The sequence below is a fragment of the Diabrotica virgifera genome, chromosome 3 (genome assembly GCF_917563875.1).
Source record: "Diabrotica virgifera virgifera chromosome 3, PGI_DIABVI_V3a".
Classification (NCBI taxonomy): Eukaryota; Metazoa; Arthropoda; class Insecta; order Coleoptera; family Chrysomelidae; genus Diabrotica; species Diabrotica virgifera.
In genome coordinates, this window is record NC_065445.1 from 123453014 (window position 1) to 123467024 (window position 14011).

General features: G+C 33.7%; 1 protein-coding gene across 1 annotated transcript in view; it reads left to right on the plus strand.

Annotated features, from left to right (window-relative positions):
* Positions 1-14011, plus strand: part of LOC114343977 (uncharacterized) — a 215653-nt gene that overhangs the window by 107519 nt on the left and 94123 nt on the right. Inside the window, exons 5-6 of the mRNA XM_050645488.1 lie at positions 4267-4519; positions 11508-12443. Of these exons, the coding sequence (XP_050501445.1) occupies positions 4267-4519; positions 11508-12443 (1189 nt within the window). The remainder of the gene's footprint in view (positions 1-4266; positions 4520-11507; positions 12444-14011) is intronic.

Below are 14011 nucleotides of genomic sequence, written 5' to 3' on the forward strand. Positions count from 1 at the left end.
TCGTACGCATCGGATTAATTTTTCATACTGCGTCCACTGTATCGGCAGCGATCGGATTACGAATGCCATTACCTGCTAGGGTAGAAAAATTACTAAGATAGACTATAAAATTGGTTGTTTATTTAATTTAATAATTAATTTATGCATATTAACTATATTTATTAGTATGGTAAAATATGATATTTTAATGTATCTGTTTAGTAATAAGAAATCCTCAAAAACGTAAAATATATAGTTCTTTTTTAAATATCTACAAAATGAAACATACTAGGTACATACAACCTGATATCAAAAGAAAGCCTGTAATATTTACTACAAAATTCAATACTAATATACAGGGTGTCCATTTAAAAAAATTGTATTTGCAAATAGTGCGTTGTATATTATATTGATACACCTATGTCAAAGATATTAAATTATTTAAAAATGACACTATACTGGTAAAACTCTCATATTATGTCATTTTAAATATTTCGAAAATTATTAACTTTAGACCTATAAAACCTTACACAAACTCTACATATTTTAAAAAAATACATTCAAAAATGATTTGTAAACACTCTTTATCGGCATAGTAATATTACAGCTTATACACCAATTCTCTCGGTAGACCGCAAGCTATAGCAGAAACACGACGGTAGACCGCATAGTAGCACCCATTTTCTAACTAATTATACATTTAGATATAAAGGAATACACAAAGCTGTTACAATTTGATTTAAATGGAAAATAGTAACTACATCAGTAAAAGTTTCTTTAAATATTAATTAAAGTTGCCTTTCTGAAATCGGTAAAATACTTTCTGTGTTTTTAAACTGTACTTTAACACACTTTGCTTGCTTTTTCATCTTTAGTGAGGGACAAAGAAATGTCTTGCATCAATTTTACACTTCTCTCAGGAACATCATTAACAAGTCTAATATTTTTTAAAAAGTTTATTGCATTCAAGATAGAAAAATGTGTTGTTTTTTAACGAGAATAATTTTCATAGTTGGATACTTAAGATATCTTAAAAAAGACCAATAAACATGAAAAATGAGTAATATTTATGATATTTTAATCCCCATAATTAACTATTCATGGGCTGTAATATTTTTACCTGAATATACCTATATATAAAATAAAAGTTGAAACTGAGTTTACTTGTTTCATCACGAAGAAGACGATCGTCAAATGCAAATTAGTCGTAGATTAGTTCCCACTGGGCCAAGTTTCGAACAGAGTGCGTGGGGTGCGTCCACTGGTCGGCATTCCGAATGATTCATCGGCACGCATCGCAAAAATTGCCTTTTGAAGCAACCCTTCGGCATTACCGATGATGCGATCCGTACGATGCGGATCAGTGGACGCAGTTACATAAGTTTTTGTACAAGGCAAACTAAAATCCGTTGCGTGCGATGCGTACGATGCGGGTCTGTGGACGCTTGCCTTAATAGAGAAGTTCCCCCAGATATCATAAAAATTATTGAAAACCTACCAAAACAACAAATTGGAAGTCAGTATAGATGAACAACTTACAGAACCTATAGACATAGGTAGCGAAATAAGACAGGGAGACTCATTGAGCCCTGTGCTCATTAATTTAATCATGGATGAAATCATCAAAAGCGTCAACAAATGAAGAGGATAGAGAAAGGGAAACAAAGAATTAAAAATACTCTGTTACGCAGACGTCGCGATATTGATAGTCCAAGATGAAAATAGTCTGCAAAGATTAGTCCACAGATTTAACATAAAAGCAAAATAATTCAATGACAATTTAATCTCAGAAAACTAAAACAATAGTAATCAGTAAAGAACCAATGAGACGAAAAATAGAAATTGATGGCATCAGTATTGAACATGTAATGGCAATAAAATACCTTGGAATTACATTGTCCAGCTACGGAGACCTGGACAAAGAAGTGAGGAATGAATACAAGTACAAACCGATCATATTAACCATATTAACACTGAGATGAAATCAAGAATTTATAAAGCCAGTGTAGGACCAATAATGACGTATGAATCAGAAACAAGAATACGCTGAAAGATCGAAAGAGAAGTAAAGACATTCGAAGAAAAAATGTAATGTACAGTGTATAAACCATGGAACCAGTGGAATAACCATATAAGCAGGGAGGGGGGGGTAGATACGTGTGGTCAAAATAACAAGAGATAATCATCGGTAGAAGAAGCATTGGCAGACCTATAGTGACATAGTGACAACCATCCATAGATGTATCAATCCGCCAATGAACAAGCTGAATTGCATGTAAAAAGGGGAAGAATTATTATGTTTCTTAAAAATGTTAGAAAATATTTAATCCATCCGATGATAACTGTGTAACGTAAGATCAGATCATAAATTTTTTTTTTTGTTTCTGTTGCTTAGAAATATTTATTATAGTCACTGGATATTTTAGTTAAACATTAGCAGCAAGGCCTATTCTATCTCGTAGAATTATTAAGACATAAATAGTCAGGGATCTTAGGTCTATTTTCACCATTTACTACTAACTACTAAGTCAGAATACTTCATAGTGGGAAACGAAGACATTGAAAACCTACCATTGGAACAAGGACATATTGTTGGTGTGAAAAAATGCAAATATTTGGGAGCTATATTTAACAAACGAGGAAATAGTGAAGATGAAATACAACACAGGATCAATAAAGGTAGAAGCATCACTAGATCCCTCAATTCAATTTTATGGGACAAAGATATCAGGCAGGAAACAAAGAGAAGAATATATGAAAGTATAATGAAGAGCGCTACAATCTACGGTGCAGAAGTTTGGGACGTAAGTGCAAGAAATAAAAAGAAGCTACTATTAGTACAGAAATGGACTTTTTGGGGAGAAGTTGTCAGGTTTCGAGATTAGAGCATGTAAGAAATGAAACAATTAGAGAACGTATGAAGGTGGAAAAAACTATAATAGACGATATTGAAAAGAGACAGCTGACATGGTTCGGTCACGTTAAGAGAATGAATGAGACTCGCTGGCCGAGAAAAATATTAGAGTGGGTCTCACCGGAGAGAAGAAAAAGAGGACGACCACAGAGAAGCTGGAGGGACAATATTCAGGAGGCAATGGATTCGAGGCAATTAGATGAAGATATGTGTTATGATAGAAAAAATTGGAAGCTGAGTATGGAGAGGCGGCGACAACCGTAGAAATCCATTATATCTATATATACTACTAACTAGCTATTTTTTCGTGACTAGCTTCATTTTGAGGAGACGCTTAACTTTTTTCCTTACAACAATTTCCATATGTGGTAGATAACAAAGATAGCCGGGATAGTCCAGTCGGGTTAGACGAATAACAGGCCTAACCTTGCATGCCGAGCTGTCCCAAATTTTATTTTTCTAATCTGTATGGAGGGTCAATAGTAGTGTAAATTTAAAATCTCGACTGAATTCGGCTGTTGCGTTAGCCGTCATTTTGATTTTAAAAGTGAATCATTTTTGCTCAATATCTCCGCCATTTTCAACTTCTCGACAAAAAGTATAAGAACTAAAATGGTTGAAAATATGATTTTCTACAATTTCTTTCATTACAATTTTTTTCGTGCGGTCGATATTTTCAGAGTTATGGGGCAAAGTACTGACAGTTAGAGCATAATTATTGAATTATTTCGTTAACTCCATAACTCTGAAAAAACGCACGAAAAAAAATGTAATCGAAGAAATTATAGAAAATCACATTTTCAACAATTTTAGTCCTCATACTTTTTGTCGAGAAGTTGAAAATGGCGGAGATATTGAGCAAAAACGGTTCCCGTTTAAAATCAAAATGACGGGTAAGGCTAAGGCTCCACGGGCGACAAATTTACGCTAGCAGTAGCCGTAAAACGAACTTAAGGTTCCGCGGAACGGAATAGGAATAGCCGAACTGAACCGACTGCGCACAAGTCCTGTATTTTAAATCGAGATTTTAAATTTACACTACTATTGACCTTCCCTAAAGATTAGAAAAATAAAATTTGGGGCAGCTCGACATGCAAGGTTAGGTCTGTTATTCGTCTAACCCGACTGGACTATCCCTGCTATCTTTGTTATCTACCACATAGGGAAATTGTAAGGAAAAAAGTTGAGCGTCTCATCAAAATGAAGCTACTCACGGAAAAATAAGCTTGTTAGTAGTAAATGGTGAAAATAGGCCTGGGATCCCTGACTAAAAGCTGTTGAAAAACCAAAGTGTTAATGTTATAGATTTCAGTGTTTTTAAGTATGTTCTTAAGTAACGTTTGCAAGTATGTATTTAAAATATTTGTTTTCAGATTGCAGATTTTGGATTATCTAACGTTTTTGACGATCAAAGACTTCTGAATACTTTCTGTGGTTCACCTTTATATGCCTCTCCCGAAATAGTCAAAGGAACTCCCTACCATGGTCCCGAAGTCGATTGTTGGTCACTCGGGGTATTACTCTATACATTGGTGTATGGAGCTATGCCCTTCGATGGTAGTAACTTCAAAAGACTGGTTAAACAGATCTCACAAGGAGATTATTTTGAACCCGCCAAACCTAGTCGTAAGTACATATTATAGACTTTGTAACAAAAATGTCTGCTTTGAAAAGATAATATTGTTCTAGCAACATTAGAAGTCAACATTTTTTTATAGGAATAGTTGTTATTCTATAATTATTTTTATTTTTGTTGAGGTTAAAGCGATTAGTTCTAAACTCATTTTAAATTCTTTGAAGAACCTATATATTAATTTATTACAGACAATTTACAACACCCAATATTTATTGACCATATTATGCGTGGGATTGAACATAAATGAAATAAAATATAATTTTATATAAGTAAAAATATAATGGTATTGTGTAATACGGCGTGTGTAAACGACAATGACACCATGTAATTCTAGGTTTTTATTTATTTCGTGTACGAGCTACATTGCTCGCAAATTTTACAGCTTAATTTAAAATGTGCTAAGAGGCATATTATATCATAAGCGTAATCTAGATCTTACAGGAATCTCAAACAGACAACATAAAAAATATTAAAAGTTTCGAGATATGCTGTCGAATGCTTAAGATAAGTTGGGTTGAAAGAGTCACAAACCTTGAATAGTATGGTATAACTAGACCCAAACCCAGACATCCAAAGTGAAAGTTATCCTCCAACACCAAATTGTTCTATATGGTCCACAAATGGTATACAAAAATGTTTTACATTAAATTTAAAATAAAAAAGGTCCTATGCATAATCCTTCTAAAATGGACGGTCCCAAAGTTACGGAGGTAGTATAGTATAATTGGTCCAAAAAAAGGCCTAACCCAAACATCCATAGTAAAAGTTTTCCTCCAACACCAAATTGTTCTATATGGTCCACATATTGTTCAGTAAAACTTTACACCATTTTGAGCTTCCGGTTTGGGGGGCAGATGGGGGAAAAGTAGGTAAATTAGTAAGTAGTTTTTTTTACGTTTTTCGTCAATATTTCTAAAACTATGCTTTAGCGTAAACAATGTTCTATACAAAAATGTTCTACATAAAATTTAAAACAAAAACGGTCATATACATATTTGTTATAAAATCAACGGTTCCAGAGTTACGGAGGGTGAAAAGTGGAGGTTTTCGATACTTTTTATATTTTTTGGGCAATTTATAATATTATTACTGATGAAAGAAATTTTCTTTAACAGGATTGTGTTTTGTAAATAAAATTTGCTATTTCAGTGGCCGATGGTATGTTAGTGATAAGCCCTTGAAGAAACGTCAACCTCACTACCCAAAATCATAATCATTTGCCCAAATAATATAAAAAGTATCGAAAAAATCCACTTTTCACCGTCCGTAACTCTGGAACTGTTGATTTTTATAACAATTATGTATAAATAAATAAATAATAGCTTTATTGTCCAACAGGTATCCATTTATAGGACAATTTTACATTAACTATAAACTATAAAAGAAAAAAAGAAAAGATAATTACCAAGTGAATTAAGAATTCAAATGAGACTTAGCCATTCTGACGAGTTGACTTATACTACAGTTGAATATATCACAATAGTTTACCAAACAATTATAATTTTCACACATAACAAATATGGGGGAGTTTAATATCAGGTTTGTTCTGGCTTGTGTATAGGACCTTTTTTGTTTTAAATTTTATGTAGAACATTTTTGTATAGAACATTGTTTACGCTAAAGCATAGTTTTAGAAATATTGACGAAAAACGTAAAAAAACTACTAATTTACCGACTTCGCCCCCATCTCCCCCCCCCCCCCCAAACCGGACGCTCAAAATGGTTTAACTTTTTACTGAACAATATGTGGACCATATAGAACAATTTGATGTTGGAGGTAAACTTTTAATTTGTATGTTTGGGTTAGGCCTTTTTTGGACCAATTATACTTTACTACCTCCGTAACTTTGGAGCCGTCCATTTTAGAAGGATTATGCATAGAGTCTTTTTTTATTTCAACTTTAATGTAGAACATTTTTGTATAGAAGGTTGTTCATGCTAAACCGCATAGTTTTAGAAATATTGACGAAAAACGTAAAAAACTACGAATTTACCGATTTCTCCCCCCTCTCCCTCTCAAACCCGACGCTCAAAATGGTGTGACATTTTTCTGAACATTATGTGGACCATATAGAACAATTTGGTGTTGGATGATAACTTTCACTTTGGATGTCTGGGTTATGCTATCTTTTGGTTCAATTGTATCATACTAGAAATAATACGAAGGATAGGAAAAGACCCAGAAATTTTGTTAACGATAAAACGAAGAAGTAATCGAATATTTGGGTCACCTGATGAGAGGACATAAATACGCATTACTTTAAAATATAATGCAAGGAAAAATAGAAGGAAAACGGAATCCAGGCTGTAGAAGAATGTCATGGTTGCGGAATTTGAGAGAGTGGTTTGGCTGCACCACTAATGAACTTTTTAGGTCAGCTGTAAACAAGGTCAGGATAGCCTTGATGATTTCCAATCTCCGATAGGAGTGGCACAGAAGATCCAGTCTGTTTGTTAATCTCCAGTATTCCTCTATTAGAGTTTACCTTGGGTAGTACGGAGTCCAGTACAATGTTAAATAGTAAGTTGGAAAAACACATCCTTGTTTTACTCCGATTAGCAGAGCTATTCAAATATATTATGCCGGATCAGATTTTATGTCGTTGTATAGAACTGTCCTGTCTGTATCACTGTGGAGTTTTTTGGTGAGATTTATTATTGCTTCCGGTATTCATATCGTAATATGATATACATATGGACATATATGTGAGCGTGTCGAAGGCACTTTTGAAGTCCACAAAGCATAGGTACATTGGAGAGTTGAACGACTGTACTACTACTCTAAGTGGGTTAATTTGATCTAAGCATGATCGGTTTGGTCTGAATCCGGCTTGTTCCTTTCTTAACATTGGTTCCACACTGTTTGTCTATCGGTTGTTTATAATTGTTGTTATTAATGTACTTATGGTCTTCAAAAGTGTCATTCCTCTCCTGTTTTCACAATATCTTTTGTTACCCTTTTTGTGGTATCTTAAGTCACGTTTTCCATTCTTTGATGACATGACATGTTTGATGGCATTGAAATTTATCTTTTGTCAATCTTCTGGTAGACCTGGGACTGCACTTAGACACTTGCTGAAATAGAAGTCGAGGGAAGAGAAGCAGAGAAGTCGTTCCTTCTGGAATTTAGTAGTTCTATACTAAAATCACAATAAAGATGCACTAGAAATAAAAAAAAACCAAGACACGTTGAATGTTACGAGGAGCAATCCCGAATCATGATTTACAATGTATAAACTTTGTAAATCATGATTTGGGATTTACAATGTATGTACCGGGTGTCCCAATAAGAATGGCTCTCGGCCATATCTCAGGAACCGTTTATACTACAGCTTTGAGAAAAAAAAATTTTATAACAAAAGTTGCCCCTAGAAAAGCCTGGAAATTATTTTCATAATTGTGAGTCCATCGCTAGAGGGCGTAATTGAATATCAAAAATTAAAAAATCGAAATTTTACAAAATTTGCCAAATGAAAGGGCACTGGAAATCTAATCATCGCATTCTTCATACAATTCTGTGCATATTTTATTTCACAAGTTTAAGTCTACCTGTGCAAATAAGAGGTGGGGGTGAGTGGGAACCTTGTTATGAAATAATCGCTCTAAGTCCGGTTCTGCTTAATCGATTTTTACAAACTTGGTCTTGTTGAAAACAGCTCTTTTTCGTCAATGTAATAGTTATAATTTGGAAACAGCCTATTACGTAATATGCCGGCTAGAAGGCGCTATTTATTTTTTTATAAATCTAGTTTTCCTTGGAAAATATTAAATACAAGTATGTATTTTTTTCCTGTATTACAAAATTAGACCAAAATAGCAACAGAATACCGAAAACCGCATGTCTATACCTTTTTTCTATTTCGAGATATCTTAAGAAACGTGTAAATTTTAAACATAACTGTTGCTGTCATATAAGTGGAAATATATAGAAGCACGTAGTGTGCTATGGAAAAAAAACAAAGGAACATTGTCCAGATGTCACCGTATATAATGAATCAAAACAACAATAAGACAAATAACACTATAAAATATAACAAAAAAAAAGTGTGTGTACTTTGTACGCGAGTAAGAAGTTATACTTCTATTATTATGATTTTAACGAAATAAATATATTTTAAACAGTTTAATTTAATTTTTATTTAAATATTACACTAATTTTAATACTTAAAATAATACCAAAAAAAAAGCGTTAATATGTAAATTTTTATGAATTTTTGCTTCCGCGCATTTGCTTTTCTCTCGATGAATCGTAGAAAATGTAAAAACGTCAGATTTTCTACACAAATTTTTAATTTTTATTTCATTATATTTTAATATCAATTATCCTATTCCCAACTAAGATAAATACATAACTGTTATTGTCACCGGTAAACTAAGTTAAGGAAGTCAAAGTGGAAACAAGTAGTGTGTTATGGAAAAAAATAGAACTATTAGAAGTATTAACTTCAAGAAGTCATCATGTGTCAAATCAGTAAAACATAAAAATTTGTTCATTGATGGTTTGTTGTGGTTTGTTTCCATTAAATTTTATATAAAATTTATACAGAGTGAAATTCAAGATGATTCTTACAAACTAAGAAGCATTTGACATGATAGCCACATTCTTTAAATGCATAAGAAATGCAAATGTTGCGGCTAGAATATATGCAATGAAATATCCTCAAAGACGTCACCCCAGTAGTAGAGTTTTTCATATTTTGTTTTGATTTATTATATACGGCGACATCTGGAAAATGTTTCTTTGTTTTTTTTTCCATAGCACACTACTTGCTTCTATATATTTCCACTTATATGACAGCAACAGTTATGTTTACAATTTACACGTTTCTTAAGATATCTCGAGATAGAAAAATTTATAGACATGCGGTTTTCGGTATTCTGTTGCTAATTTGGTCTAATTTTGTAATACAGGAAAAAAAATACATACTTGTATTTAATAATTTCCAAAGAAAACTAGATTTCTAAAAAGAAAATAAATAGCGCCTCCTAGCCGGCATATTACGTAATAGGCTGTTTCCAAATTATAACTATTATATTGACGAAAAAGAGCTGTTTTCAACAAGAGCAAGTTTGTAAAAATCGATTAAGCAGAACCGGACTTACAGCGATTTTTTCATAATAAGGTTCCCACTCACCCCCACCTCTTATTTGCACAGGTAGACTTAAACTTGTGAAATAAAATATGCGCAGAATTTTATGATGAATACGATAATCGGATTTCCAGTGCCCTTTCATTAGGCAAATTTTGTAAAATTTCGATTTTTTAATTTTTGATATTCAATTACGCCCTCTAGCGGTGGACTTACAATTATGAAAATAATTTCCAGGCTTTTCTCGAGGTAACTTTTCTTATAAAATTTTTTTTCCCAAAGCTGTACTATAAACGGTTCCTGAGATATGGCCGAGCGCCATTCTTGTTGGGACACCCGGTACATTGTAAATTATGATTTGGGAGTTCTCCTCGTAACATTCAACTTGTCTTGGTTTGTTTATTTCTAGTACATCTCTATTGTAATTGTAGTATAGATTTATATGTTTGCGGCGTTCTATTTTGTTCCACGTTTCTCTGATGATTCACTCTTTCGTTCAGTTATTTACTCCTAAAATGTTTTCACTTTTTTCCACAAGGGTAGGTATTGCTAATCGTTTCTAAATTTGTGTCCTGTCTTTCGTATATTTGGGCTCTCAGTTCTCGGACGAATTCTATTTGCTTCTCGTTGTTTTGTAGGTTCTTAACATTGAACTTCTTTCATATAGGGCTGTTCGATTTTTTCCGATTCTTAGATATCTTGAATTTAGTCTTGGTCATCATCAAGTAGTGATCATTGGCAGCATCTGTGCCTCTCCATGATTTGACATATGAGAGAGATATTCTCCATGGCTTACTTATTGCGATGTGGTCGATTTGATTGTAAGTGCGGTTGTCTGGAGTTTTCCATCACACTTTATGGATTGTTTTATGTGGGAACAAAGTTGCTCCAATGATTAGTTCATGGTTACCACACAGTTCAATGAAGCGCTCGCAGTTGCTATTTCTGTACAGTGCCATCCTTTTACATAGTGTGTCCTAGGTTGGTGCTGTCAGTGCCAACCTTGGCATTGAAGAAGGCTCCCATTACTACTTTTATATCGGATCTTTTAATTTGTTCTAATGGTTTCAAGGCATTCGTAAAAAGTCTCTTTTTTCGTCAGTTGCTTGTTCTGTTTGTGCATAGCACTGAATTTAGTGCTTCCTTTCTTAATTTGATCCTAATCTTTGCAGTGATTATTCGCTCTGAAATTGGTTTCCATTCCATGAGAGGGTTTTTTGTTGCTTTACTAAACATGTTTCCTACTCCATTTTCACATCTGCGTCCATCCGTTTTACCAGAGTATATTAGCAGGTCGCGTGCCATGTTGAGTTCTCCCGTTTCATTCCACGGTGTTTTACTGAAACCTATAATACCAACTTTATATTCTTCCATTTCTTTATTAATTTGGACAAGGCGTGATTTTTGCATCATAGTTTTTATACACCAATATCCGATTCTTGTCATTTTACGTAAGCCAAAGGTCATTACATTATCAATGGATCCTTCCGAATGTTCGCTGTGGAAGTTTCGAAAATCTAGTAATTTAAGGCGGATAAATAATTGGCCTTTCGCGTCCTATTGCGATGCCGGGGCTGCCACCTCTAGCCCTCAGAATGGCCTCAGGAATTCGTGGATTGGTAACACATTTCATTCATGTTTATGGTACCAAGGTTATTCCGCGTATACTTGGTAGTCAGAGCCTCGCTGGTTATCTAGGAAGGTGCACCGTAGGACTGATTGTCACCACTCGAGCAGGTGGGGTCAATGTCAACCCCACTGGGCCATGGTGTTATCGAGGTTGTTTCGATCCCTTACACCCCACACGTCTTCTTTACCATGTATTTTTGCTTTGCAATCTGTATAAATTGAAAACTTTGTATCCAACTTTAATATATTTTATTTTTAGCCGCGTCTCCTTTGATACGCGAAATGTTAACGGTAAACCCAAAACACCGAGCCGATGTGGAAAAAATATGTAGTCACTGGTGGGTAAATGAAGGCTATGATGAAAATTGTCTGGACATCTCCGAAGAATTAGCTAACCAAACTCCAGTCCGCTTGGATGTCTTGTTAGCCTTGGCTCCCCCTCCACCTCAACTGGAAAGCGATAAACTCATGTTAACAGGAGATGAAAACGCCCCACCGAAGGCAACAGAAGCTGTTGCACCAACCAGATCTCAGTCTGTTGGTAGTTTGATGGAACTTACCCATACCCATCCAGCTGAAAGAAGGATAATAGACATGCTAATGGAAGATAAGATTACACCTAAGAGGAAATTAGAAACAACTGTCAGTACTGATAGGGCAAATTTGGACAAGCGGAAAGAAAAAATTATTAAAGAAAATACAGTTGCTGATATTACCGTACACGGAGCACACAAAGAAATCGAAGAAGCAGAAGAAAACAAACCATTACCCTTAGACAAAAGTTCAACTCAAACTCTATCAAAAGAAATGGAAGTGGAACAAGAAGTAATTGACCCTAATCTACAAGGAGCAGCATGCGCACAAATTTTAGAAGAAGCAGAGAAAAAGAAAACGCAGAAACTTAAAAAATCGTTAACAAAAACTATTAGCAACAATATTTTGGAGAATATCCACGAAATGCCTAGTCAAGAAAACGTAGCCGATACGTTAAACAAGGAAAACGTGGTAGAAAGACCCAAGGAGGAAGTTAAAGAACAAGAACCGCCAAAGACGGAAGGTAAAAAAGCTGAAGCTAAAGCTCCTGCAAAGAAGAAAACTGTGAAAAAGGTTTTAACTGATAAAAATGAAAACACAAATACTGAAGCCCCAGTTGTTGAACTGGAAAAACCGAAAAAAGAAGAAACTCCTCCAAAAGGTAAGTTACGAATTATTATCATTCAGATTTTCCTCATCATGAAACACAGTTTTGAATTGTTTTAATCATGTTTACTGTTAGATCAGTAGGCTTCGGAAAACCTTAAGGTTATTCAAACCACCATGAAAAATGCACTTAAATATGCATTTGTAGAAAATGAAAACGGTAATATAAAATTAAAATTCGTAATAAAAAGTAGTATATTATTATGAAAAAGATAAAATTCTCACTACGTTCTCATTTTTTGATTGATTTTGAAGTAGCTCGCCAATCGTTGATGAAGCTGTCTTGTTTTCAACGAAAACTTTTCGTTTATAAATTCGCAAAGTCTGTGTGTTATTGCGTTGCCGCTCCTGCAATACTTAGAGCAGATTTATCGATGGATTCTTATGTAGTTTTGTCTTCTGAATCCAAATCTGAAAACGACATTTCGGTGTCTCTAACCATTTTCGAGATAATCGACCTCAAAGTCTAAAATGTGACGTCACAATCATTTTATTTTCTGCCGATACACTAAACGTCAGTTGAAATCGTTGCTAGTAAGTAGGCTAGTTTTTTAATCTGAATTTTTAAGCAAATCATGGGTTATTTACATTATTTGAGTTTGACACTTCGTGAATGTCAAACTAAATTTTAAATAAAGTATTAATAAAATATCAATGACATTTTTGATAGTGAATTTAATTATTATATAAAATAAATACGATGTTCAAAAATACAATTTGAGTATATTTTGAAAGCAATAATTTTTTAACAATTTTAAAAAGGTTTATACGAGTATACGGCCTCCCATTTAATGGGAGTACCTATTGATAAATGGACTGTTCCATTTGTTCTGAAATGAAAATTGTTATTATAGTCGGTTCGCTAAACTCAGACACAACTGGCTTAGGTAATTCTTTTGTTTTTTGATTACTAATTAGATTACTAATTATTTAGTAATTATTAACTACTTAGTAATTATTTTTTTTGCCAAATTGTTAAAAGTACTGACTAAAATCACTAGCCAGTTGTGTCTGAGTTTAGCGAACCGAATATATGAAATGTTGTTTGGAATAAAGATTATGGTCTGATATTTGCAATTACATCCTTCTAATGGAAAAAAATATTTGAAGATTTTTCTCAAATTATGGATACCAACAACATTTTCATTTATAACTCTTTTATTTTTAATTTGACGAAGAAAAGTTATTCTTCATAAAAAGCTCTTCATGGTCTAAGATTTATGATGCATCCATCATATATCAAATTTTATTAATTTTATACGAGGTATACAGGGTGAGTCATGAGGAACTGTACATACTCCTACCTCGTATAGAGGCTCCTATGGGGAATAACAAATGACCATTAAAAAGTGTCTGAACAACCAAAACAGAGTATCATTTAGATAATAATTGTAGATAATAATGTTAGTTTGTTATGTATTTAGAGTTAGAAATACAGAAAAAATTCCTCTGATTGAAAAATCAAATTTGTTTGTTTTTAAAATAACAAAATGTCTGGCTAATTAGCTCGGCCAAGGCTATCAAATTCACACAAAAAAAAATTAAAAAGTGTCTGCTCCCATT